Here is a 27,919-nt window from a genome sequence, read left to right as displayed (position 1 = left end):
ATATATATATATATACACACACAGTCTTTTAGGGCCACACCCACAGCAACGGAGTCCAATCGGAACTATAGCCACCGGCCTACGCCACAGTCCCAGCAACGCCGGATCCTTAACCCACTGAGCAAGGCCAGAGATCAAACCCGCGTCCTCATGAATGCTAGACGGGTTTGCTAACCGCTAAGCCACAACGGGAACTCCTGTTCTTATTATATTTTTAACCATAATAATATGATCTTCAGTTTTAACCTAAAAGCTTAAAACAGACAGGTTTTAAAGGTGTAACTTCAATAAACTGTATTTACATTTTTAAAAACTAGCCTTAAATAATATTTTCTGTGAATAAAGCCTCCACAGACAAACAGAAAAGCCCTAACGAAAGCTCAGAAACATCACACAAAAAACTAAGGACCCTAAACCAACCAAGGCTCAGTCCCACATCAGCACAGCTCCACCACAGGAGACCTCGAGGCCCGGCCCTTGGCCATTGCCCCTTCGGCTGTGGGTATTTACAGAGTCAGTGATGCTTTGTGCTAAGCAAGAAGCACAGGAGCCAGGCCAGCTCATGGTCCCCAGAGGGGCGGCTGGCCATAAGCTGGTTCTCAAAGTGGGTTCCCCAGGGGCACCAAAAGCCCCTGGGATTTGCTGGAAATAAAGATTCCTGGTCTCAACCTCACCATATGGAATCCACATCTCTGGGGTGGGAGCAGTGATTTGTGTTGAGGAGGCTGTAGGGGATTCTGGTGCAGCTGGAGTCTGAGAACCAGGACCCAGGAGTTCCCGTTGTGGCTCATCAATTAATGAACCTGACTAGTATCCATGAGGATATAAGTTCAATCCATGGCCTCGCTCAGTGGGTTTGGATCCAGTGTTGCTGTGAGCTGTGGTGTAGGTCGCAAATGTGGCTCGGATCTGGCGTTGCTGTGGCTGTGGTGTATGCCAGAGGCTACAGCTCTGATTCAATCCCTATGCTATGGGTGTGGCCCTAAAAAGACAAAAAAAAAACAAAAAACAAAAAAACCAGGACCTGGAAACCTGCCCTGCCGTTGAGGTGGGTATTCTGGTCCCTCCTGCTCTGTCTGGTCTCTGAGCGGTGAAAGGGCTATCCCAGCATCTCGGGGCCTCCGGATGCACATCACAGCTAACTGTGAGTCCTGGCTCAAATGATGTCCTAAAAATTGGGAGGTCAATGCCCACACTGGTGGCCTCTTGCTTTAAATCCAAAAACAGCTCTGAACCTCAGGCTTGGTTGCTGGTGGGTGTGCAGGCGGCTTATGGCCCATCCACTCCTGCAGGGCTCCCAGAGGACATGGTCAATTCACTGGCCGGTCACAGGCCCTGAGTCTCAGCCTCTCTGAAGGGGGGCGGGGGTGGGGGTGCGAGGCAGGCTGAGTATCCTCTCTGTGTTAGGAGTGAGGTCAGAGGTGACGGGGTGGGGTTCACATCTCTGACATCAGGCCGTGGCTTCCCAGCCACCAGCAGCCTGGATCCCATACAATGAGAGCCCCGAGGGCCACCCACTAGAAAGACACACTCTCTCATCTCCAGGCTGATTGAGCTGCCCGGCTTCACAGTTTGGACCCATGACCCAGCTCAGTCGCGTTTCCCTGGAGAGAAGGTTTCACCAACTAGGACAAGGCTATGTTACTGTGCTCCTGGATGGGGTGCTCTTGGCACTGGCAATGCAGATAATTAAGAATAAATGGAGGATGGAGTTCCTGTTTCTGCTCAGTGGTAACAAACCTGACTAGTATCCATGAGGATGCAGGTTTGATCCCGGGTCTTGATAGGTGGGTTCAAGGATCCGGCGTTGCCATGAGCTATGGTGTAGGTAGGTGGCAGACACATCTCAGATCTGGAGTTGCTGTGGCTGTGGGGTAGGCCAGTGGCTACAGCTCTGATTCGACCCCTAGCCTGGGAACCTTCATATGCTGCAGGTATGGCCATAAAAAGAAAAAAAGAATAAAGGAGGATTCCTGGACAAGCCTGCTGGGAGGAGATTCCCATTTCTGCCTTGTTAGGACTGGTTTTCTCTTCTGTAAAATGGCACTAATAATGTCCCTGCCACACAGTCATGTTAAACTAGCCCACGTCGGTAAAGTACTTGGAAGAGCCCAGTTATTTCCTGCACAGACGCCGTGTGATGAGGTTCCGTGCTGGGCGTGCTGGGGATTTAGAAGCTCATTCTCCCTCCCCTGAGGGATGTAGGAGCCCAAGACTCCGCTTACACCTGAGTTCACTCAGAGAGTAAATGTGGAAGGGGGCTTTGAAGGCAGGTCTGTTGGGCTGCCAATGGAATAAGACTAAGAGCCCAGAAATAAACCCACACATGGACTGTCAATTAATTTACAATAAATGAGCCAAGAATATATAATGGGAAAAAGACAGTCTCCTTGATCAATGGTGCTGGGGAAAACCGGACAGCTACATGTAAAAGAATAAAACTGGACCACTATCTTATACCATACACAAAATTAACTCGAAATAGACTAAAGATTTGAGCCTAGGACCTGGAACTGTATAATAAGAAAGCATAGGTGGTAAGCGCCCTGACATTGGTCTTTTTGAATCTAAGACCCAAAGCCAAAGTAACAAAAGCACAAATAAATAAGTATGACTACATCAAACTGAAAAACTTCTGTGGGAGTTGCCATCGTGGCTCAGCGACAATGAACTTGACTCTTATCTATGAGAATACGGGTTCAATCTCTGGCCTCGATCAGTGGGTTAAGTATCCGGTGATACTATAAGCTGTGGTATAGGTTACAGACGCCACTTGGATCCTGTGTTGCTGTGGCTGTGGCGTAGGCCAGCAGGTGCAGCTCTGATTCGACCCCTAGCCTGGGGACTTCCAAATGCTGCAGATGTGGCCCTAAAAAGACAAAAACAAAACAAAAAACCCTTCTGTTTAGCAAAGAAACCCATCAACAAAATGAAAAGGCAACCAATGGAATGAGAGAAATAACTGTAGATTATAAATCTGATAAGGAGCTAATATCCAAAATATATAAAAAGAACTCATTTAATTCTATAGCAAAAAAATTATAACACTCCAGTTAAAAAATGCACAGCAGAATCTGAATGGCCATTTTCCCCGAAGACATACAGATGGCCAGCAGGTACATGAAAAAATGCTCAACATTACTAATCATCAGGGAAATGCAAACCAAAACCACAGAGAGATATCATCTCTCACTTGGCAGAATGGCCATCATCAAAAAAGAACACAAATAACAAATGCTGGGAATTCCCACTCAGTGGGTTAAGGATCTAGCATTGCCGTGAGCTGCGGTGTAGGTTGCAGATGTGGCTCTGATCTTGCATTGCTGTGGCTGTGGCGTAGGCTGGCAGCTGCAGCTCCAATCAGATCCCTAGCCTGGGAACTTTTATATGCTGTGGGTGCGGCCCTAAAAATCAAAAAAAGAAAGAAAGAAAGAATAGAGAGGATGTAGAGAAAAGGGAGCCCTTTTACCCTTTTGGTGGGAAGGAAAATTGGTGCAGCCACTAAGAAGAAGAGTATGGAGGGGCTAAAAACTAAAAATAGAATTTCCATAGGATCCAGCAATTTCATTTCTGGGTATAGATCCAAAGAAAACAAAAACACCAATTGGAAGAGATATATACATCCCAATGTGCACTGTGGCCAAGATACAGAAGCAACCTAAGTGTCCATCAACAGATGAATGGATAAAGAAGATGCACACACACACACACACACACACACACACTACTCAGCCATGAAAAATGAATTATTGTCATTTTCAACAACATGGGTAGACTTCAAAAACATTATGTGAAATACGTCAGACAGAGAAAGATCAACACTGTATAGTTTCACTTATATGTAGACTCTAAACACTAACCTCCCCCCCCAAAAAAAAACCCCAAAGAAATATAAGTTCATAGGTATAGAGAACAGAGTGATGGTTGCAAGAGGTGGAGGGCGGAGTGAAGGCTGGGAGTAGGAGAAACGGATGAACTGCTTTTTTGTAAGAAAACAAACACAAACAAACTTTTATTTTTCTTTAAAATAAAGAGGTATCGAACCATTTTTTTTTCTCTCTCCACCAAACTCTCACTGACAGAACAGCTGAGCACTTAAGCAGAGGGGAGGCTCCTGTGGGACCCTGACCTCTGGGAGCCCTGGGCTAGAATGATGGGTTCTTCCCAGGCCACCACCCAGCCTGCCCGCCAACCATCTCCCGGTCTCAGCGGCTACCTCTCCACCCTGCCTGCTGTTCAAGCCAAGTAACATCAAGGCATCTTTGACTCCCGTGTGCTCCCATCTGATCCAGCAAACCCGTGGGTGCTTCCTTTAGGATGCATCAGGAGTGTGTAGGATTCGAACCTCTTCCTGGGCCAATCCATCTCACCTACCTGGAGTATTCCAGATACCCTGGTCTCCCTTGCTTCTGCCCTGGCCCACTCCTCCCTAGAATCCCTGAGCCCCCAAAATCCCCCCAAAAGGCAAGCCAGCTTGAGCCTCCATCAAAGCCCCAATGGCTCCTGCCTCACTCTGAGCAGAGCTGGACTCTTCCCACCACTGGCCTCCTTGCTTCTGGGGCTCAATGGGCACCATCCTGCCTCAGGACCTTTGCATCTGCCATTCCCTCTGTCTGGAACACCCTTCCCTACCCCCATTATCCATGGCTCCCCCAGAGCACCTGAAGGTTTTTCCATGGACGCCCCTTCTGGCGAAGCCTTCCCTGACCACTCTGTTTAGGTGTGGGGGGGAAGGCAGTTTTAGCCTTCCGCCCCCCCTCCTCCCCCAGGAGGCTGAGCTGGTCTCCTCCCTGCCTTCCTCCTCCCTTTTGAATTTCTCACTAAGCAGCGCCCTCTCTCCAGGCAGGATTTTCATCTGTTCTCTTCCCTCTGTAGCTGCAGGTCTGGCAAACACACAATGCTCAGAGTGCATGTTAAATGAGGCCCAGCTCCCTGTGGGAAACACAGATCTGGGGAAGGGGCTGCAGAGGGTCTTGGCTGGGATCTGACCCAGAGGCTGCTCTCTGAGCATTCAAGATCTCAAAGCCCATATGCATCGTGTTCAGGTTCTGAAGATGCTCCCCACACCATGTCCAGGGATGGCTGGCCCCGTCCCGGTCGCAACATTCCTTGAAGCACAGAGTGAGGAAGTGTCCTGCCTGGTGGGGCTGTAGCCGAACCTCAGTGTTGCGCGCCCAGGAGAACGAGGTTGGCCAACCTAGAGGCCCTGACTTACAACCAAGAGTCTTCCAGAACTTTCCATCATGTCTCCATGCATTTGAAACCAGGAGGAGCCTCTGGGGTGGAGGGAATGGCATGGGAAGGAGGGGCTACAGCTCAGTCAGCCCTGGACCAGCTCAGGGCCTCCCTCAAGGTGCCTGGTGACTATGGCGGGAAGTATGATGCAGCCCCATCTTGGGGGCCTAGGGCCTCTGGCCCCTCAGAGCTGAGCCCTGCTTCTGCCCAGTGAGGCTCTGGGCCCCCATCCTGCCTCTCAGGAGCAGCCACAGGGGCTTCAGATGCCCACAACCTCCACCTGCACCCTACATTCCACATCCACCAAGACAAGGCCGCAGAACAGTGAGGGCCTCCTCGCCACAGATGGACGCACAAACTTCCTATGCGTGAGGCCCAGCTTTTACAGCTTCCAACCCCACCCCATCCCAGCCCATAGCTTAGTGTAACAGCAACAAAGCAAGTGACTTGAGAAGTAAAATAGCACGTGAGATACAATCTTTTGTTACCATATTCATATTGTTTCCTGGTCCCCTTGCCATAGGGTCTCTTATATTGACCCAAGTTTGGGGTCTCCAGTGCCCTTGACCACTAATAAGCAGCTCACCGACCAGCCAAGCCCAGCTCCCGACAGGCCTTCCTGACAAACCGTCCCCAAGAGAGGCCCTTGTGTCCTGCACGGTGACACTTACCCTCATGCCCAGCTCAATGTTCTCCCCTCCGTACACCTCCATGCCCGGGTCCAGCAGCCCGATGTCCCCGAAGTACTCCCGGTCCACCACGAAGGAGCAACCGATCATGGCTGGGGTCCTGGCAGGAAGCAGACAGCGCGTGAGCTGGCCTCTGACTCTGGATTTCAGAGCGCTGAGCACAGCCCGGGTGGGCCTGCCACCCTCTTCCCACATCCTCACACCTCCTCCTTGTGCTTCTCTTCTCTGCTTGGTCGCTGCCTGGGGCTTTGGACATAGGCAGGGCTGCCACGGGCTTGTCCGTGCATCCCTCAGAGCCTGGCAGGGCACCACAGCCACAGCAATGCAGGATCTGAGCCACATCTGTGACCTATGCTACAGCTCACGGCAATGCCGGATCTTGAACCTGCTGAGCGAGGCCAGGGATTCAATCTGAATCTTCACATGGAGTCTATGTTGGGTTCTTAACCCGCTGAGCCACAACAGGAACTCTGACGTATTTTTTTAAACGTCAGGAAATCTTGCCTTGTCCCCAGCAATTGTATGTGTAAGATCATGAGTGGAAGTGCTAATTATATTTTTTTCTAATATGTTTTAACCGTCAGTCAGTGTTGCGTGCCCTCTGGGAAGTGGTCCATGGAGCCATGGTGGTGAAAGCAGAATGGGATGAGACCGAGGGGCGGAGAAAAGTGGACTGTATCACTTAGAATGGAGTTGCACATTCTCTCATTTGTTCACTCACAATAAACTCACATCATGAATTTAGGAGGTTCTGAGTGCCTATTAGTTGGGGGGGATAAAAAAAGAGAGAAAGGAAAAATAAAAGAAAAATCTCTGTCTAGCAAGAAGTAAGTACAGTCTCTGTTTTTTAAGAAAGCAGGACCTTCGGGGAGTTCCCGTCGTGGCACAGGGGAAATGAATCCGACTAGGAACCATGAGGTTGTGGGTTCCATCCCTGGCCTCAATTGGTGCGTTAAGGATCCGGCGTTGTCATGAGCTGTGGTGTGGGTCACAGACGCGCTCAGATTCCGAGTTGCTGTGGCTGTGGTGTAGGCTGGCAGCTACAGCGCCAATTTGACCCCTAGCCTGGGAACCTCCATATGCCGTGGGTGCGGCCCTAAAAAGACAAAAAGACCAAAAAAAAAAAAGAAAGAAAGAAAGACAAGAAAGCAGGACCTTCCAAGCTTTTGATGGAAGAATTTGCCTCAAAACAGAGCCCTTGTGGGCTGAAGGCTTAGTTTCTTCTGAGCTCTGAGAAGACTAGCAAAAGATCCTTGTGGTTGCCCAAGGTCCCTGAGGCCACTGCAATGCCAAGACTGAAGGCTGAGGCTGTTCCCTCCTCTGCTCCTGCCTCGTGCCTGCCCACTGCTCCCACAGGTATGAAATCTCACTCTTCAATGAAAACACGAAAAACCGTTCTCAATCACAACTTAAAAGAAGCATTTCTGCTCCCAGTGACTGGAAAGTCAGAAGCAAATGGCCATGAATTGTCCGAGAGTAACAGAAGCATTAAAAAGCAATTATCCTTTTATTTGTATAAAGATTCAATTTGTTCTGTCATTACATTTGGGCCACAAATCTAACGGTAACGAAATTTTAATGCCATCTGTGACGTTTCAACACAAGAGTTTGACGGGGTGAGTTATAGTTCACCGACAAATAACAGATATGTCTCTGTTTTCTTAACAACGCAAAAATCTCAGGGTGATCTCTGATGAATTGAACTGCCAGATCCCTGCCAAGTCTATTATAGCTGGTAATGATTTTTTTATTATTGCTCAGAGTTCCAAAATAAACTTAAACTCTGCGACAGCCGCAGAGTCAGCTGGCACTGAATTTATTTGCATGAGAATTCTTGCGGTGATTACAGAAAACAGCAAGGGCCCAGGAGTTCTCGGGGTCAGCTGGAAGGGGAGAGTGGACGACAGCTTGTCATTGTGGCATCTTTACATCTGGGCTGATAGGCAGCATGCTGGGATGCAGCGTGCAGCAACTTGGCGAAGGATCCCTGCCAGGGTTCCTGCCTTGTAGAGGACACAGACATGTGGGCACACATGTATGCACAAATACACACATGCAACTGACATACAGTCACACACAGAGACATGGACACACAGACATCCATGCAATAACCCCCCTCAGGACAGACACACACCCAAAAAACAGATATATGAATACACAGACACATACAATGCACATATATGGTCCCATAGGCATATCCTCAAATATATACACATACACACCCAAATGCACACAGACACATGCAGACACACATAATATACATATGCAATGCTCAGGAACTCCATATGCCATGGGGCGGCCAAAAAAGAAAAAATACATATACACAGGCAACACACAAAGAGAAACATACATGTGCACACACTGCCACACACAAACAGGGACCCACACCTTCAGTGAATACACACAACTACACAAGGACACACACCCAGACACCCACACATAGACAGTGTACATCTGAGTCCATGGCATTCTAGGGTTCCATATAAATGGGTGAGGATAATACGAGGCTCAGAAACGCATCCTTCAGCCTTTGCAGGGGTGACAAGGGAAAGAGAGTTGCCTGCTCTTGGTGTCTTGAGGAAGGACATGGCCTCTCGGGCAGGGCACAGCCAGGTGATTGGCACAAGCACAAGGAAGGCACGTGGGGAGGCGCACAGCCTCTGCCTTGCTGACCATGTGTAGCGGTGGGGGTGGGGCTGGGGGGGGCATGCCTCATGCAACAGTGGCAAGTTTGTGTTGAAACTGGTGTGGGTGGGCTCGACCCTCTTGGAAAAGCCTGAAGCCATGAATAAAGAGCCAGCTGCACTTCAGCATGCTTTGAGAGGCCCCGCTATGCAGAGATGCAATGACCGACAGTCCGCCCCAGCTGTGTGCGAACTGGCTGCGCGTGAACCAGCTGTGTGGCCTTGGGCAAGTCACTCAGCTTGTCTGTGCTCAGCTTGTCTGTGCTCAGCTTGTCTGTGCTCAGCTTCCCTGCCCTGAACACGAGAGGCAGGACCATGCCTCCCTCTGAAGGCTGCGGTGCAGATGAAAACCTCAAGGAGGAGTATCTGGAGCCTGGGAACCGTTTGCTATTGTGATTTTATCCCCTAATTCCACCACCGGCATTTATCCTAGGAAACTAATCTGAAAGCTCTTTGCACAAAGCTGTGTACCACAGCGTGAGTTAGAGTGGCAAAGGGGAAAGCAACTTAGAGTCCATCAGAGTAGACGGTAGAATGAACTTTGAGGCAGCCCTTTGACGGACTGTGACCTACCCAGCAGGTGCTGCGCTTATCAAGACCACCCAGCACCACGGGAAGAGATGCTTGAGAGCCGTTAAGTGAAAAATCCAGGAGAATGTCACTATCCTACCACTGTGGCCAGCGAAGCCATTACATAAGAGTGAGTATGTGCAGGTCTATGTGTGGTTTTGTGTGTCTGTGTGTGCAGATCTATGTGTGGTTTGTGTGTGTGCATATGCACAGATGTATGTGTGGTTTTGTGTGTGCATAGATCTATATGTGGTTTTGTGTGTGCATGTGTGTGTGTATGTGTGCCTGTGTGTGCATGAGTGTCTATGTGTGGTTTTGCATTTGTGTGCATGTGTGTGTAAGTGTGTCTGTGTGCACATGTCTGTGTGCATGCGTCTGTCTCTGCGCTCATCTCTGTGCATGTGCGTGTATCCACGTGTGACTTCATTCTCGTGTGTGTGAGGGTACATGTGTGACTCAGGCCCTTGTTCCACACTTTCCTGCTTGGTGGGGGACGTGGGGGCTGGGAGTGGGCCCCTCGGCCCAACTCTGCCGGGTCCCCCTTTCCTTCCAGGCTCCTCTGGCCTCACTGGATGCTGACTCACACCCACAGCCCCTGCACCATCCACTGGACACACTGGCATGCATCTGGACACCCCCAGGGGTAGGGGTGAAACCTGGCTTGGGTTCCAAGGCCCTGGAGATGCAAGCCAGGTGTGTGTAGGGCTGTAGCTGCCTTCCTGGAGGCAGCACCCAGCACAACTTGGCTAAGATGCCTGCACACCACTAGGCAGCCCGAAATGACACAGGAATGGGAGCAAACACGCTGCTGGTCACGAGTCCTGTTGACCTTTGACCTCATTCAGGACCAAAAAAAATCTCCATTTCTTTTTAGGGCCGCACCCACGGCATATGGAGGCTCCCAGGCTAGGGGTCGAATCGGAGCTGTAGCTGCTGGCCTACACCACAGCCATAGCAACCAGGGCCACATTTGTGATCTACACCACAGCTCAAGGCAATGCCGGATCCTGAACCCACAGAGTGGGGCCAGGGATTGAACCTGAAGTCTCACAGACACTATGCTGGGTTCTTAACCCGCTGAGCCCCAATGGGAACTCCCATATCTCCATTTCAATGACAGGGCTCGCCCCCTGCACGTAGGACCCCGGGCCCATGCTGGGCCTGCCGGCCCCGGTTCCCTCTCTCCACATGTGCCAGGAGCTGTCTTTCTTCTTCTCTCAAGACGTGGATGCTCCCCCCACAAGTCTAAGCCTTCCAGTTTTTTTTCACACTTTTCTTCTTCCTCCAGATTCAAGGATAATGAATGGCAGGGAAATGTCCTAAAATAAATCTTTAAACGCCAGCCTCTCCCGGGCTGAGCCATCTTCCACACGGGCTCTGGGGGTGTGCGAGCTGTGTCCTTCAGGAGCAGGGCAGTGGTCTTCCCCCAGGTTCGAGGGAGATGAGAAACCCCAGAGCAGGTTTCAAGAGAGACCCTTCCGGGCCCATACGCTGGATGCGCGGAAGTGGTTTTCCCAGCCTGGGGCCAGAGTCTTGTGATCTGCTGGGTGAGGTGCTCTGCAAAGGGTTGTCAGGAGCGCTGTCTGCAGGTGCTGGGTCAGGGGCTTCTTCTGTGGGACCTGCGATTGTGGGGAGGTTGTGCAAAGGCCCTGCCCTGAGAAGGTGGAGAGGGGACTGTCATATGGATAATAACTTTGAAGCCAAGGACCTAGAGACTGCCCTGCAGCCCTGTTACTCCCGACCCTCTGGCAAGAAGGCTGTGCTAAGCGGGCTGTTGGGAGTGGTGGGGACTGCGGCAATACCCCATCCAAAAGATAGGAATCATTTCAGCCCTTGCAGATTGTCATCAGGCAGGAATTGGGACCTGGGTTTTCCAGAATCTTAGGTATTGATTTCATATCAAATCTCATTACAGGTAAACTTGGTTCCAATTTTAAAATCTCAGCGTTCTCCTTGTGGTTCAGCAGTTTAAGAATCCAACCAGTATCCATGAGGATGGGGGTTCGATCCCTGGCCTCGTTCACTGGGTTAAGGATCTGGTGTTGCCATGAGCTGCAGTGTAGGCCACAGACGTGGCTCAGATCACACACTGCTGTGGCTGTGGCTTAGGCAGCTTTGATTTAACCCCTAGCCTAGGAACTTTCATATGTCACAGGTGCGGCCCTAAAAAAAAGAAAAAAAAAATCCCTGATTATATCTGTAGACCCTTTTTCCAATTAGGTCGTCTTCCTGGGTTTTGGGGGTCAGGAGGTGGACAGAGCTCTGGGGGGTCATCATGCCACCTGCTACATCCAGTTTCCATCTCAGCCTTCTTAAAAACACCCCCAATATCTTTGGGGGACCACAAGTTCCTGCACATCCTCCCTGTGGGATGTGAGCCCAGACTTGCCCCTTGTGTGAAGGTCACTGTGTCCTTGGAGGACCCCTTCTCCCAACTGCCTCCAGCAAAGCCACGGGCAGGGGTTGGCGGTCAAAGTCCAGCCACGGCCACCTCTGTCCTGGAGACTGACTGTAGGTGGGGGATACCCCGTCCGCAGTGTCCAGAGAGATGTCTGGGCTTTTCCACTGGTCTCTCCTCTGACTCAGCAGGTGCCACCCATCTTCCCAGAGCCACTTCTGTTCACATTAGCTGGTGCTCTTCTCTGTTGCTGGAAACACCTAGGTCCCCACTCAGAGATGCTAAATTTAACTGGCAAGCAGCTTGGATATAGGAATTATTTCTTTTGGGTATGTTTTAAAATTCTTTTTCCCCCCTCTTTTTGGCCACACCTGCTGCATGTGGAAGTTCCTGGGCCAGGGATTGAACCCGTGCCATAGCAGTAACCTGAACCAGAGCAGTGACAACGTCGGAGCCACAAAGGAACTCCTCAAATTCATTTTAAAAAATCAACTTAATGGGGCTAAATGTACCCCAAATAGGATACATCCATGGACAGCATGTGGTCTGAGTAGTCTGGCTGATGGGTACGCTGGGGGAGCCCTATCCAGTCTTGTCCAGATGGAGAGGGGGCCCACCTCCAGGAGGCCTCCCCACCCCCACCTCCCCTACCAGATGCCTGTGTTCTCTGACTTTTCTGTGCTCTTTCATGTCTGACTTTTTTGCCTCTGCTTCATCATTTTGAGTTTCACCCACATCATTATGGCTTAATTGTTTCCTTTCAGTTCTGAGAAGTATCCCATTACACAGATCATACTTCGTTTATCTATTCACCTGCGGATGGACCTTTGAGGCCAGTTCAGGACTGTCGTGAATAAAGCTGTTGCTACAGACATTTGCGTCTGTCTTTGCGTAGACGTATGTTTTCGTTTCTTTTGGGCAAACACCTGGGGTGGAACAGCTGGTCCCATAGGAAGTATTTTTACCTTTACAAGAAACTGCAAGTTTCCAAAGCGGTTTTGCCCACATGTTCTCCCACTAGCCACACTGAGAGTTCTGAGCACTCTGCATCCTTACCAGCCCTGGCACTGTCGGTCTACCTGGCCATTCTAGGGGGTGTGCAGGGCCCCCCACCTCGGCCCTGTGTTTCCTGGGTGACTCTGTGGTGGGTGTCTTTCCACGAGCATGTTAGTGTTTTGTCCACCTCCTCATGTGTAGTATCTGTCCAAGAGCCTTTGCCCCCCACCCTTTTTTTGGCTGCACCCATGGCATATGGAAGTTCCTTGGCCAGGGATCAAATCCAAGCTGCAACTGCGACCTATATCACACCTGCGGCAACACTGGATCCTTACCTGCTGGGCTGGGGATTGAACCCGTGCTGCCACAGAGACAATGCCAGACCCTTAGCCCATGGGACCACAGTAAGAACTCCTGCCTTCGCCCATTTTTTTATTTGGGTTTTGGCATCAGGGTCTTCAAACACTCTCCAGGTGATACAAATAAGGAACAAAGTTTGAGACATCACGTAGTCTGGCCAGAGCATCCAGGCTGCCCTGAGACTTAATTTCTCGCTGGTCAGCTCTTTGCTAACAGAGTGCAGATGCCCAGAAGCTCCTCTTAGGGAAGAGAGAAATTTCAAAGGCATGACAGTGGATGTTCTTGGTCGCTCGTGGACAGAGTGGCCGGTTTCAACAGGGAACACACCAGATTGTACAAATAAGGCAGGAGGGTGTCCCAGCCAAAGGCCCTGAAAGCCCAAACCTCTGTGGATCAGACCTGGCCAAGGCTCCAGGGGGCCAACACATCCTGGAGATGCACGTTTACTCGAGGGAAAAATACCTCCAGCCCACTGGGTCCCCTGGAGAAAGTGGTGGCCCCTCTAGATTTTTTTTTTTCCACTGCATCTGCAGCACATGGAAGTTCCCAGGCCAGGGATCAAATCAGAGCCAATTCTGGATACTTAACCCACTGTGCCGGGTCAGGAATAGAACTGGCAATACCATGGAGACAAGCCAGATCATTAACACACTGTGCCACAGTGGGGAACGCTAACCCCCCGGGATTTTTTTTTGGGGGGGGGAGGGCTGCACTCGTGGCATATGGAAGTTCCCAGGCTAGGGATCAAATCTGAGCGCAGCTATGACCTACACCACAGCCATAGCAATGCTGGATCCTTAGCCCATTGAGCGAGGCCAGGGATTGAACCCACGCCCTCATGGACATGGACACTATGTTGAGTTTTTAACCTGCTGAGCCACTTGGGAACTCCCCCCTCTAGGTTTTGAAGCAATCATTTCCCAGGAGTTCAGTAGCCTAGGGAAGTCGAGAGAAGGGGCTTCAAACCACAGATGCTCAGTGGGTGACAGAAACGAAGGAAGCAAGAAGGTACAAGAAGAGTGACAGAGGAAGTATGAGGGCTGAGAGTCAGGGAGATGATAGGGAGGGGTGGGGACCACGACAACTGGAGACCACACACTCTACTTAGACAATGGACCACTTTTCAGCCTCGTGAGAATGCAGGCCGTCCCATTTTTCTGCAGATGCTGGATTGTGTATTCTTCTTTTTCCCCCCTTTTTTTAGGGCTATACTCATAGCATACAGAGTTCCCAGGCGAGGGGTTGAATTGGAGCTGCAACTACTGGCCTACGCCACAGCCACAGCAATGCAGGATCCGAGCCGTGTCTGAGATCTACATCACAGCTCACAGGAACATGGGATCCCTGACCCCCTGTGCAAGGCCAGGGATCGAACCTGCATCCTCATGGATACTAGTTGGGTTCATTGCTGCTGAGCCACAACAGGAACTCTAGGACTGCATATTCTTAATAGGTGAACATCTCTCTGTTTTCACATTTGGGAACTGATTCAAAACAAAAGAACTGCTTTGCAGGACAATCTCAGGGGATCTGATGAAATGCCTGGGTCTCCATGGTGCACGCACACCATCTGTGGTCTCCTGGTCTCTGCTCCCTCTGCTCGTGTTCACGACTCTCATGGTACTGTCTCTGCCTGCCCGTCTGTGTGTCTGCCTCTCTCCCTCTCTCCATCTCTACATTTTGGCTCCTCTCTGCTCCCTGATATCTCTCGTTTTGCCTCCTGGTCTCCCCTGTCTCCCACGACTCCTGTTTCCCTCCGTTCATCTCTCTTTCTTGTTCCCTCTCACTTTCCATGGTGTGTTCCCTGTTCTCTCTCCGTGTCTGTTTCTTTTTTCTCAGCCTCTTTAACTGGCTCTTTCTCTTTGGATGTTAGCTCTGACTGTCTGTCTGTCTAGCTCCCTCCCCAACCTCATCATCACTCAGGTCACAAACTGGAGCCAGCTCCCATTTCCCCATCATATCACCTCGGCAGCCCCTGCACCGCCTGCATCCCATCATTTTTTTTTTTTTTTTCATTTTTGGCTGCCCCGCAGTACATGGAGCTCTCAGGCCAGGGATCAGGTCCAAGCCACAGTCTGACCTAAGCCGCACCTGCAGCAACAACGCAGGATCCCCAACCCACTGCACGGCCAGTGTCCCAGCACTCCTAAGATGCTGCCAATCCTGTTGGGCCACAGTGGGAGCTCCCATATGGCTTTTATTTCCCGCGTGGCACCAGGCTGTGGTTTTCTGCGGAGGATTGAAATCTGTCACTCCAGCCCCTCCCCCACCCCTGATAACCCCTTGTTCCTAACAGAACAGGCCCTGCCTCAGTTGCCCCGGCAGCCGGCTCACCTGATGGGCGCCGCCTCGTCGCCGCGGTCCAGCCAGTCCTGGGGCGGGATGATATACATGCACCAGAGGCCCCAGTTGTAGCCATGGGCTGCGCTGGCGTACTGCTGCACCTCAAACGTGTCATACTTGATGTTGTCGATGGCAGGCAGGACGATGCGCCGGTGGTCTTCCCGGATCCGCGAGAGGGCGGGCTCAGCCCTGCGGGGAGGCAAGTCCGTGAGGAAGGGCATCCTGGGTTGTTCCCCAAGGAGCGGCCAGCTCAGCTGGAGCCAAGTGTACACACCTGAATGGTCACACCTGGATGGCTACATCTAGATGGCCACATCTGGACAGCGACACCTGGACCACTGCCTACAGAGGACTGGATCCAAGGGCTTTACGTCTGGAGGCCTCAGGAGTCATCTGAGCTGCAGAGCTGCCTGTCTGTGTCTCACTCTTCCTGAGTGCAGTCCATGGTTAACAACACATTGACACTAGGGATATAACACCATCTGGGCCCGACCTCTGACATCTCTGAAGGGCCGTCCTAGCTCCTGAGCTCCCTGTGGGTCAACTGAGTCTGTCACTGGGCCTGCTTCACAGCTCAGTCTCTCCCTCCAGGGAACTCACCTTCTGGCCCTCCTTCCCTGCATGGGTGGAAGGTACACTCATCTACAAGCATGAATTGAGGACCTACTATGGGTAGGTTCCTGTTTTCACAAAGTGGAATACATTCATGAAATAAAAGGAAAAACAAAAACAAAACAAAGGGAGTTCCCGTCGTGGCGCAGTGGTTAACAAATCCGACTAGGAACCGTGAGGTTGCAGGTTCGATCCCTGGCCTTGCTCAGTGGGTCAAGGATCTGGCGTTGCCATGAGCTGTGGTGTAGGTCGCAGATGCGGCTCGGATCCCCTGTTGCTGTGGCTCTGGAGTAGGCTGGCAGCTACAGCTCCAATTGGACCCCTAGCCTGGGAACCTCCATATGCCGCGGGAGCGGCCCAAGAAATGGCAAAAAGACAAAAAACAAAACAAAACAAAACAAAAAACCTCGTGCCTTAAGAAACTTAGACTATGCTACAGGGACAGAAAGACAACTAAGTACTTGTTGTGCAGTGCACAACCTGCATAACAGTACGCAGTGGTCCTGACTAGGTGGAGGTGAGGAGACAGATAACAATGTATAAGTAAATGATATTAGGAGTGATGGGGGTAGAAAAAGAGAGCAAAGTAAGGGTGATTTGGAATTGCAGTTTTATTTATGTAATTTTTTTAAATTTAAAGTATAATTTATATATTTATTTTGCTTTTTGCTTTTTAGGGCCTCACCTGTGGCATATGGAAGTTCCGAGCTACAGCCACAGCAATGTGGGATCCAAGCCACATCGGCAAACTACACCACAGCTCACAGCAGTGCCGGATCCTCAACCCACTGAGTGAGGCCAGGGATCGAATCCGCATCCTCATGGATACTAGTCGGATTCGTTTCCACTGTGCCACAACAGGAACTCGAAGCTGGAGGGGGGAGACCAGAGGACATGGGCTCTCTCTTGTGACCTGCAGGGCAGCAGGGAGATGCAGCCCTGGAGATGACCTTGTCTGCCACAAGGATGAGCTGCTGCCCCAAGGTCACGAGCAGCCCCATGAGCTGGGGACCCGGTGCTGCAGGGAGAGAAAGGGGGCCAAGCCCAGGTTTGAGGTCTGGTCGCCCACAGGGACAACGGAGGGAGGGGTGAGTTCTCTGACCCAGCCTGGCAAGAGCTGCCACTAACCTTCCTTCTAAAGGACCGAGGGAGAGAGCCTGGTATTTACCTGCCTTTCCGCTTCACGAGGAGGATTAATTACCTACTGTTAGCAAAGTGCTTCAGAGATGAAAAGCTCTCTGCAAATGCCACATGTGCTAATAAGGCAGGATTTTGTGCAGGCAATTCTGGGAAGGGAGGGCTATTTGCAGATGGATAACTGGGTCTTCAGTTGTCAAAATTAAAGTTACACCAGTTTAAAATTGCATTTCGAGGTGACAGACTTGTGGCTGTCCCAAATGCCCTTCATGTGCTCCAGGGAGTCTAACCTATATTAGTGGGGGCAGAAAGTCCTCCAAGTACAGCTGTGCAGTGCACCTCCACAACAGTATAGGGCGACCCTGGTGGAGGGCAGACAACAACATGTAATTAATGATAGAAGGTGACAGATGACATGGGAAAAGAAGAGTCGCTTCAGGAGGGTGGCAGAGGAGAGAGGAAGGGGGGCCAGCAGGGGAAGACAAAGCAGAAAGAAGTCGAATCTCAGGTCAGGCATGTGCTGGGACAGAAGCAGCCCTGAGAACAAACTGGTGGTCCTGGGGTGGCTCTGGGCATCCTGAGATGCCCCAGCAAGAGTGGAGGGAATGTGGGAGGAAAGGTGGGATCACTCACCTGCCGACCAGGTGGCGAAGCCCTGGTCGAAGCAGCTGGAGCAGTGAGGAGAACCAGGAGCTTTGAGAGGGTGGGGAATGCCAGCACCCCCCACCTTGGGATCCAGCTGGGGACCCCCTAGCAGGCTCTGTGAGACTTGATCCACCACAACCTCCTCCATCTAGCATGTGCCATCCCTGCAGTTTCCTCTCAGTGAACATCTTAGTTTAAAGAGATGTTGGAAGATTTGATACTTGAAAACAGTGATATGAAAACGGTGACTTTTAGCTTCCCTTGAAATGGGGCAAGCTGGCCACCCGTGGCAGACTTTGCCCTGCAGTTTAGTTGGTACACACTGCAGGCTGCCCCTGGGCGTGGGGTTTACACTCGCTCATACGCTGTGGACCCCCTGCAGACCCTCCGACAGCGGGTTTAACTTAAGGATCTTGAGATGAAGTCATCCATGGATGACCTCGGCCAACCCTAAACCCACTGACAATGGTCCTTATAAGGAGGAGAGACCCAGTCCCACAGAGAGGAGAAGCTGTGAGAAAATGGGGGCAAGTTGGAGGGATATGGCCACAAGCTAGGGGACCCCTGGAGCCCCCAGGAACTTGGAGAGGGTTGAATGGTGCCCCTCCCACAAAGACAGGTCCACCTGGAACCTGTGGATGTGACCTTATTTGGAAATAGAGTCTCTGCAGATGTAATTCATTTAAAAAGCCCCAGATGAGATAACACTGGATTGGGGTGGGCCCTGAATCCAAGACTGGTGTCCTTCTAAGAGAAAGGAGATGGAGGTTTGAGACGTGGACATGGAGAAGAAGCTACATGATGATGGAGGCAGAGGTTGAAGGGATGCTGGACATAGAAGAGAAGCCACGCGATGATGAGGCAGAGACTGGAGGGATTCGGGGCACAGAGGAGAAGCCATGTGATGACGAAGGCAGAGACTGGAGGGATGTGACCACAAGCCCTGGGGGCCAGGAGCCATCAAGTTGGCAGGCACAGGAGGACCTTCCCCTGGAGCTTTGGGGAGCTGGAAGAGGGGGTGGGCAGAGCCCTGCCTGCAACTTAATTTTGACTTTTGGCCTCAGAGCCGTGAGAAAAATTCTGTTGCTTTGAGCCACCAGCCTTTGGTCATTTGTTACAGCGGCCCCAGGACACCCACACACTGGGCAGTCCTTCCCCCACTTCATATCCCAGCCCCTGGGATCCTGGTTTGCAACCTTGTCTGACACCTGCGTGCTGGAGTCAGGCACCATCTGGGGCTTCACAAGCATCACACATGTAACCCTGGCAACAGTCCCACTTTCTGACATCCCCACTCTGCAGGGGCCAGCCCAGGACTCAGTCACTCGCCCATGTCCTCCCTGCCTGCGCATCACCTTGGTGGGCCTGACTGTCATGCTATGATCTTGTGCACCCAGACCCTTCCTGTGAGATTGCCATCCTGTTCCTCCCCAACCAGTTGCCATTTATCCCTCTCATGTCCACTGCAAGGCCTGGCGCAGGCAAGGGCTCAGGGGACGCCTTCCAGATGCAGCCGCCAGAAAGGAAATTAAGGAAACAAGCCAAGAACCCAGCAGGCGCCTTCCAGAAAACTTTGAAGCACGTCCTGCAGTTCTGTCAACACATCCTCAGGCGCCTGCTGTGAGAACAGCAGCTCATCGCCTGCCTGGGGACAACAGGGTGGGGATACAGGCACTGGGACCAACTCTAGCTCTGACCCCTGTGTGGACCCGCCTCCCCTTTGGATGTGGATCATTTACTGGACAAATGATTGCATTTGTAAAGCATCACTGGCCGCCTTTGGGCACAGCCTCTCCAGTGGGGAGGCATCAGAGTCCCTGCAGAGTTGGGGGGGGGACACAAATCCCTGGGCCCCACCCTGAGACCTGAGGTCACACCAATCTGCATTTCCTGTGCTCTCAGGGGCTGCCAATGCTGTTGGCCTGGGGTCCACACTGACCCCGCTGGGCCCCTGGCTTTCTGCGGGGTGGGCTTGGGGTACACCTCCAGATCGTTCTGCCCACGTGCTCCTGAGTCACCAAGACTACCCCTGCCACTGTCCTGGCCACATCCCCCTCTGGATTTCTCATTAGAAGCCCCCCTCACCCCTACATGTTTGGGGGGAGAAAATGGGTGAATTCCTGGCCCTAAAATTTCTCATAAGGATGAGAGACCTAGGCCTCTAGTAACTGAGACCCTCCAGACCACGTTTTCATGCAGCAACAGTCCCTCAACTTCGGGTGTATTTTGCTGGCCTGAGGTCACATCAATTTTTTCTCACCTGCTGGAATCACTGGCCAATTCAAATATCTTTGGGAACATGGTGGGGGTACAGAGCCATCCTCATATTTGCGCATCACAAGCTAGATTCTGGGTTCAAGGAGCCCGAGGTGGAGTGGCCCAGTGGCTGCACTTAGAGGCCTGGCCCTGCCAGGTTCGCCCTCTCTGCCCGGATCCAACCACGCAGGCGCCGGCAGACCCCGCCCAGGCTGCAGACCCCGCCCAGGGCGCGAGCAGACCCCGCCCAGGGAGCGAGCAGACCCCACCCAGGGAGCAGATCCCGTCCAGGGAGCACCCTCACCCTTACCAGCCTGTGCTGAACTCCACGTGGGCATCAAAGAAGCCGACGACTGGGGCCGTGGCGGCCTTCCAGCCCTGCAGCCGTGCCCGGATCAGCCCTTCCCGCCGGCCGTTGCGGACGATCTTCACCAGGCCTGGGTACCTCTTACTGACGTATTGGTCCAGGTTGAGCTTGAGCTCCACTGCGGGGCACACAGACGTTTCGGATGTGACACCGAAACCCAAGATCTCCGTGTGCCCCGACCCACATTTCACCGTGGCTGGACGTGGCTGGGCGGTGGAAGGGACCTCGGAGAGACAAGACCCCACCTCACTGAGCCACACTCCAGCAGGAGAGACAGTGAACAAGCAGATTAACATGTTAGGGGAACAGAAGAAAATGGGGCTGAATTGCTCAGCTGTAAAAAGGAAGGCAATTCATGCACAGTGGGATGGATAGACAAGGTGTAGTCCATCCATAAAATGGAATATGATCCAGGCTCTAAAGGGAGGAAATTCTGGAGTTCCCATTGTGGCCCAGAGGAAATGAATCCGACAATTATCCGTGAAGATGTGGGTTGGATCCCTGGCCTTGCTCAGTGAGTTAAGGATCCGACGTTGCTGGGAGCTGTGGTGTAGGTTGAAGACAGGGCTCGAATCCTGCGTTGCTGTGGCTGTGGTGTAGGCTGGCAGCTGCAGCTCAGATTCCACCCCTAGCCTGGGAACTTCCATATGCCTGCAGGTGTGGCCCTAAAAACAAAAAATTGAAATGAAATGAAATAAAATAAGAAATTCTGGCATAGGCTACAACCTCGAGGACCTTATGCTCAGTGAAATAATCCAGTCCCCAAAGGACAAATACTATAGGATTCCACTTATGTGAAGTCCCGAGGGCAGACAAATCCAGAGACAGAAAGTAGGATGGTGGGTCCAAGGGCTGGGGGTGGAAGGGGGCAGTTAGTGGTTAATGGGGACAGAGTTTCATTTGGGGAACATGAAAGAGTTCTGGAGATGATGATGGTGATGGTTGCACGCTAGTATGAATGCACTTAATACCCTTGAACTGTACACTTATTTTTAAATTTTATTTAATTTTATTTTATTTGGCTGCACCCAAGGCATGCAGAAGTTCCCATGCCAGGGATTAAACCCAAGCCACAGCAGGAACAATGCCAGATCCTTAATTGCTAGGACACCAGGAACTCCCTACACTTATTTTTGAATTGGTTAATTTGGGGTTATGAGAATTTCAACTCGATAAATTATTTAAAGATTGATGAGGGCACAGCTACGTTGAGAAAGCTCCCAAAGGCCAAAAGTGAAAATGACAAAGTAAGTCACATTAATAACAGACTTGAGCCAATAGGAAAAAGAAAAAGAGAAAAAGAGAGTGGGTGTCTGAGTGGGATGGGAGCCTCTCTGGTAGGTTGGGTGGGGGCTGGGACCACCTGTCTGTGACGGTGACATGTGGGCTGTGACCTGGATGAGAAGCCGGGGGCGCAGGGGCGGGGGGGGCGGAGAGTGCAGAAGGGTGACAGGCATGGGAGAGGAGCACCAACCAAGTTCCAGGGTGGGGGGGGGAGGAGGGAGGGGGGAGGGGGAGTAGCCTCCGGGCTGCTGGCAGGAGGGGCCTGTGGAGGATCTGTACCCTGTCCTTGCTTTGGCCTTTGTGATACTCCACTGCCTCGACTGCAAGGGCTACTAGCAGAAGACATCTACCATCGGGAGGCCCATCGCCTTCCCCTCAACCACCAGGCTCTATAAGACACTCCTTGGAGGACAGCCCTGACTCTACTGGTGGCTGCAGCCCCAGCAGCCAGTGGTTCTTGGGAACAGCCTCCCCCATACATGGTCCCACCCTTTCCAGGGAATGAGCCCAGCAGGGCCGTGCTACATCCAACCCACTCCCACGACAGTGTCAGGTGAGGCTCTCTCCACCATGGACGCAGACCAGCTGAGGCCGGAGTTCCTTCAAGCGACAGCGGGGCACTTCCGCCTTCTGGGACGGCTCTGGGAGGCCTCTTCTGCTATCCTCCACTCCCACTCCCCAGCTGAGGACAGGTTGCTGGGGCTGAGATGAAGAAGGAAGGATCCAGCAGGCACAGCTCAGCACCCCCTGGACCTCAGTTTTGGGGCCACCCATGATGGAGTTCAGGCTCCTCTCACTCTGCTTCTCTAGGGCACCTCCAGACCCTTGTTGGGAACTTGGAGCCCTGTGTGCTGGTGGGTATGGGCCACCTGCCTGGGGGTGGACAGAGGCTGACCTGGGACCATGCTCAGAACCACAGGGGTCCAGGTTCTGGCCATGAGTCCAGCTTCTCCACTCTCAAGCTTCCCATTTCAGCTTTGCTGGTTTACAAGAAGCAAAAGTGTGGTTAGCATATAGGAGAATTCAACACACTGGTGGCCTTTCTGGTGACAGCTATAGGGGTCAAATAGCAGCTTCTGCAAACTCACATCCACCCAGAACTTCTAACTGTGACCTCATTTGGAAATAGGGTCTTTGTGGATATAACTACTTAAAGATCTTTTTTTTTCTTTGGTCTTTTTAGGGCCACACCAGTGGCACATGGAAGTTCCAGGTTAGGAGTTGAATCAGAGCTGTAGCTGCCGGTCTACATCACAGCCACAGCATCCCCAGATCCAAAATGTGTATGTGACCTACACTACAGCTCGTGGCAACGCCGGATCCTTAACCCACTGAGCAATGCCAGGGATCAAACCCACATCCCCACGGCTACTAGCCAGGTTCATTACCTCCAAGCCACAACAGAAACTCTCACTTAAAGGTCTTGAGATGAAAACCTCATGGATAAGGGGGAGGCCCTAAATCCAAGTGTCCGTATAAGAAGAGGAGAGATAGAGAAACACCAGGAAGAAGGCTTATGCAGATGGAGGTGGATGGGAGGGATGTGGCCACAAGCCCAGGACACCAAGGGCGCCATCAGCCCCAGAAGCTGGGAGAGGCAGGAAGTACCCTCCCCTGGAGCCTCTGGGGGGACGTGGCCCTGCCACATCCCAAATGCAGTCCTCCAGCCTCCAGGCTCCAACAGGTTTCCCAACAACTCACCATTATCGCTGTTGTCGTCCACCAGGATGACCTCCTTGAGGAGCTGGGAGGGCGTGTGGTTGACCACGCTGTGGACAGAGCGCAGGATGACTGAGAGGGCTTCGTTGACGAAGATGAACACCACGGATATCTGGGGCAGGTCGTCCGAGTAGGTCATCTGTCTGCACCTGTGGGAGAGATAGCAGAGGGGGCAGTGGTCAGTACCACAATGTGACGGGGAGGTGGGAGCCTGGTGCCCCCACTGGAGACGGTCTGAGGCCACTTCCTAATCCTGCTCCCAATGAAAGAGCCACAGCAATGCCACGGATGGAAAAGGACCGAGCACAGTGAGAAAAATAGTGTGATGACATTCCTCTCTGAAGCCCTGGACTTCCATGCTCTGAGCCTGATCCCTGCTGTCCCCTTGCCGAAAGGCAGGGAACTTGCACATGTAAGGGGTTCACATCCCCCTGGGATCACACCCCGAGCCTTTTCCCCTGATGCCCTTGGAAAGTATGGAAGAGAGATGGAAGGGGTGGTGATCCTCCCATGGTGGGGTCCAGTGGAGGGTCCAGAGAGCCCCAGCCTGGAGCCCACATCAGCCCCTTGATGCCCAGCTCTATCTGTCCTCTGGGTGGCTGGGGGAGCTGCTGGCTGCTGAACAGGTGGCATCTACAGGGTGGGTCCTGCACCTGGCAGGCACTATCCCCTTAAGTGAGATCTAAGTAGACAGCAATGTGCTGCCCGGGAGGGTGGAGTGCAAGTGTCAGATGCTGTTGCCCACTGCTGAAATAGCAGCGATGTCTCCAAGGGACAGCTAGTTGTGGCCTCCGCCTAACCTCAGCATCGAGGAGAAAGAGAAATGAAGTGTCTTCTTCCAAAGGTCTTATCTTGGAGGTAGGGATATGGGAGGGGAAAAGATGGGGGCAGGGAAAGCAAAATATTCCATGTTGGGTGTAGTCTGAGGCCAGTGAGTGGCTGTTTATGTCATAATAAAGTGGAATAAATTCACAAAGGGGTCAAGGAAACTGTCAAAAATAGAGAAATGGGGGGGGGGGGACAAAAATTGCAGTAGATAATGGGAGTTCCCGTTGTAGCACAGTGGAAACAAATCTGACTACCATCCATGAGGTTGCAGGTTCAATCCCCAGCCTCGCTCAGTGGGTCAGCCATCTAGCATTCTGGGAGCCATGGTGTAGGTCTCAGATGTGGCTTGAATCCCATGTTGCTGCGGCTGTAGGGTAGGCTGGCAGCTATGGCCCCGATTCAACCCCAAGCCTGGGAACTGGCATATGCCACAGGTGCAGCCCTTAAAAAAAGCAAAACCAAAATAAAATCAAGTAAACAATAAAAACAAAGACAGATGGAACCCAATCAGTATGTTGGCTGCTACAAGAAATGTAAATAAAAAATAAATAAATAAATGTGAATAAACTAACTTTCTCCTTAGAATGGCAGAGGCGATTCAATGAAGTTACACACGCACACACACAACCCCGCTGTTTGTGGTTTACAACAAACACAGTTAAAATAGTGTTTGTTTTTTTTTTTTAAAAAAGATTGGAAATATAAGGTAGTAGGAAAAGGATACCAGACAAATACCATCCGCCAAAACAGAAATTCAGCACAGGTATCACTTAGGATGGAGGGCTTCTAGGAAGGGGTAGAATAGTTATAAACCATTATCACAAAGTGACTGGAAGCTGGGATGAAAGGAAAAACTACTAGAAAAGTAAGGAGAGTTTGATGAAACTACAAGTACGCCTCCCCCTCAGATGGGCAGATTGAAAAAGTAAGACCATGAAGGAATTACATAACGAATCCAGATATCTTCAGGGAAGAAAAAAATTTCTTTCTTATGCCCATAGGACATTTACAGAAAGTGGTCAAGTATTTGCAAAACAGGAAATCTTGGACGAAGCAGGGATTTCACAGGCGGGGCTGGGTCTGTGGCTGTGGAATCTATGTGGTCCCACGACCCCCACATGGGCAGGGTCTTCTCATCACAGCCTTCTCCCCATGTGTCCATGTGTTCCCTGTTCCCCTTAAGGTCACCAGTCATTGGATTGGGGGACCCCCTGCTCCAACAGGACCTCATCTTAACACCTTAAATCGGCAATGACCCCATTTTCAAGTCAGGTCATATTTGGAGATCCTGGGGGTGAGATGCGGACGTACATTTGGGGGCACACAACTTAGCCCATAATCAGTACTGCTTTTCTGACACCTGGAGAAGGACCTTCATTTAAGGCATGGGGGCGGGGGGCAGTGGTCATTGTAGTTATCAGGGGGCTGAGGATCAGAGCTGTTTGGCAAAGATAACCAGTACTGGTGCTAACCAATCATGATGATAACCAATAACTATATTAACCAATCACCAAAATAATTGATCATGATGGTCAATGATAATGATGCTTACTGGTACTGATGATAACCAGTTACAACTAAGGCCAATGGATAATCAATCATGATGACGACAGATCAATCTGACTGCAATGGCTAAGGGCCCATGGCAGGCAGCACTGCTTTGCATGTACCAGCCCACTGGCTCCCTACAGCATCCCCAAAAGGGACCTAACATCTCTGGGTTTTTTTTGTTTTGTTTTGTTTTGTTTTTTTTTTTTAGAGCCATACCCACAGCATAAGGAGGTCCCCAGGCCTACACCACAGCTCACGGCAATGCCAACTCCTTAACCCACTGAGCGAGGCCATGGATGGAATCCTCATCCTCACAGATACTAGCCAGGTTCATCTCTGCTGAGCCATGATGGAAAATCCCAACATCCCTGTTTTAAAGATGGGGATCCTGGGGGGTAAAGTCCCCCTTATGTAGGGCATGGCCTAGGGCATGCTGGTGATGGGAATGGGCCCCACACCATCAGCTTCAGGCAGAGGTGGTCCTAGCTGCCCCCAGACAGTGGGGAGCAAGGCTTCCAGGCAGCCCTCAACTCTCTGCTCACAGCTGGGGTTCCAGTGCCAGCCTGACTTCAAGCCGGACAGCAGCTCTGCATCACTGTCGCATTGATATGGGCAACGAATGCTGCCAGGGAGATTTCATCACTCAGAAAAATGCTTTCTGACAAGAAGACTTCACTCCATTTTTCTGTAGATGAAAAAAGTCAGAATACACAATTTTCATGAACTTGCAAAATGTGTGAAACAGGAAAAAAAAAACAACCAACAATCTTGAGGAAGGAAATACATCTCGAGAGTGACTGCCAAGGGCAAGGACACGTTTGAAGGAGGGGTCCACAGACATCCGAGGGGGAGGGCCTGCAGGTCCCCCCGCCAGTCCCTGTCCTTCCTTCTCTTTTTCCCTCTGCTCACTGTCCTCAAGCATCCTCATGAAGCTTCTTTTTTTCCTTTTCTATTTTTTTTTTTTTTTGTCTTTTTAGGGCCGCACTTAAAGCATATGGAAGTTCCCAGGCTAGGGGTCTAATGAGAGCTGCAGCTGCCGGCCTACATCACAGCCACAGCAATGCCAGATCTGAGCCATGTCTGCAACCTACACCACAGCTCATGGCAACACAGGATTCTTAACCCACTGAGAGAGGCCAGGGACCGAACTTGTGTCCTCATGGATACTAGCTGGGCTCATTACCGCTGAGCCATGATGGGAACTCCCAGGGTTTCTTTCCTTTTATTGTTTTAAATTTTTTAAAATTAAAGTGTAGTTCATTTACAATTTTGTGTTAATCTCTGCTGCTCATGAAGTTTCTTTAGGGTTCCCCCCCCCCGCAAGATCCTGGTCCCCCAAGAGCAGCTCCTTCACCACCATGCCCTAAGAACCCCGAGCTGTGCACACAGAAGGACTAATGAGCATCTATTGATGAGGGGGTGAAAGAACGAGTGATTGGAACCTCCAAGCATGGCAGACTCCTGACACTCCTGGTTGCCCTCCCCCTCTTCCATATCAAGGCACAGCATCCTCAGTGCAGCAGGGACCTCCATGAGAGTCCAGGGTGCAGAGGAAGCTAGTGGACTCTGCGGTCATGGACCTCTCACCCCCTTCCTCTCCCTCTGTGGTCAGGAAGCCGGAGCACCTCTTGGTCACAGGGCCTCCAGGCTCTGTTCTAAAGAGCTTCCTACCAGCAAGAGCCAAATCTTGATGCATGGGGTAGGGGTGGGGAGAAGACTCCAGCTGTTCCCTGGGGACCGACTAGACCTGAGACATGTTCCAGGTGCTGGAGGCCGTGCTCAGCAGGACAGAGGCTTACCTTACCCTCACAGCCTCTACTTGTGGCCAAGCAGGAAACAGGATTTGATCTCAGAGAGTGGGTGGGGCTGGGCGGTGACAAAACAGGTGATGGGGTAGGTAATGCCTGGGGGGTGTCTTTATTTTTATTTATTATTATTTTATTATTATTATTATTATTATTATTATTATTATTATTTTGGCTTTTTTTAGGGCCACACCCACAGCATATAGAGGTTCCCAGGCTAGGGGTCAGATCAGATCTGCAGCTGCTGGCCTACACCATAGCCACAGCAATGCGGGATCTGAGTCTTGTCTGCGACCTACACCACTGCTCATGGCAACTCCTGATCCTTAACCCACTAAGCGAGGCCAGGGATTGAACCTGAGTCCTCATGGATACTAGTCTGATTTGTTTCCACTGAGCCACAAGAACTCCCTGGTGGGTGTCTTTAGATGGGGAAGCCA

General features: G+C 51.4%; 1 protein-coding gene across 2 annotated transcripts in view; it reads right to left on the bottom strand.

Annotated features, from left to right (window-relative positions):
* GALNT9 (polypeptide N-acetylgalactosaminyltransferase 9) overlaps positions 1–27,919 on the bottom strand; it is a 110,383-nt gene that overhangs the window by 29,798 nt on the left and 52,666 nt on the right. For both annotated transcript variants that reach the window (XM_021072816.1, XM_021072817.1), the window contains exons 3-6: positions 23,278–23,444; positions 20,236–20,410; positions 15,267–15,464; positions 5,907–6,024 (exon numbers count right to left, since the gene is read on the bottom strand). In XM_021072816.1, coding sequence (XP_020928475.1) covers positions 5,907–6,024; positions 15,267–15,464; positions 20,236–20,410; positions 23,278–23,444 — 658 coding nt within the window. The remainder of the gene's footprint in view (positions 1–5,906; positions 6,025–15,266; positions 15,465–20,235; positions 20,411–23,277; positions 23,445–27,919) is intronic.

Source organism: Sus scrofa, chromosome 14, assembly GCF_000003025.6.
Source record: "Sus scrofa isolate TJ Tabasco breed Duroc chromosome 14, Sscrofa11.1, whole genome shotgun sequence".
NCBI lineage: Eukaryota > Metazoa > Chordata > Mammalia > Artiodactyla > Suidae > Sus > Sus scrofa.
The sequence above is the reverse complement of the archived record's forward strand: the minus strand, read 5'-3'. Positions and strand labels throughout refer to the sequence as shown.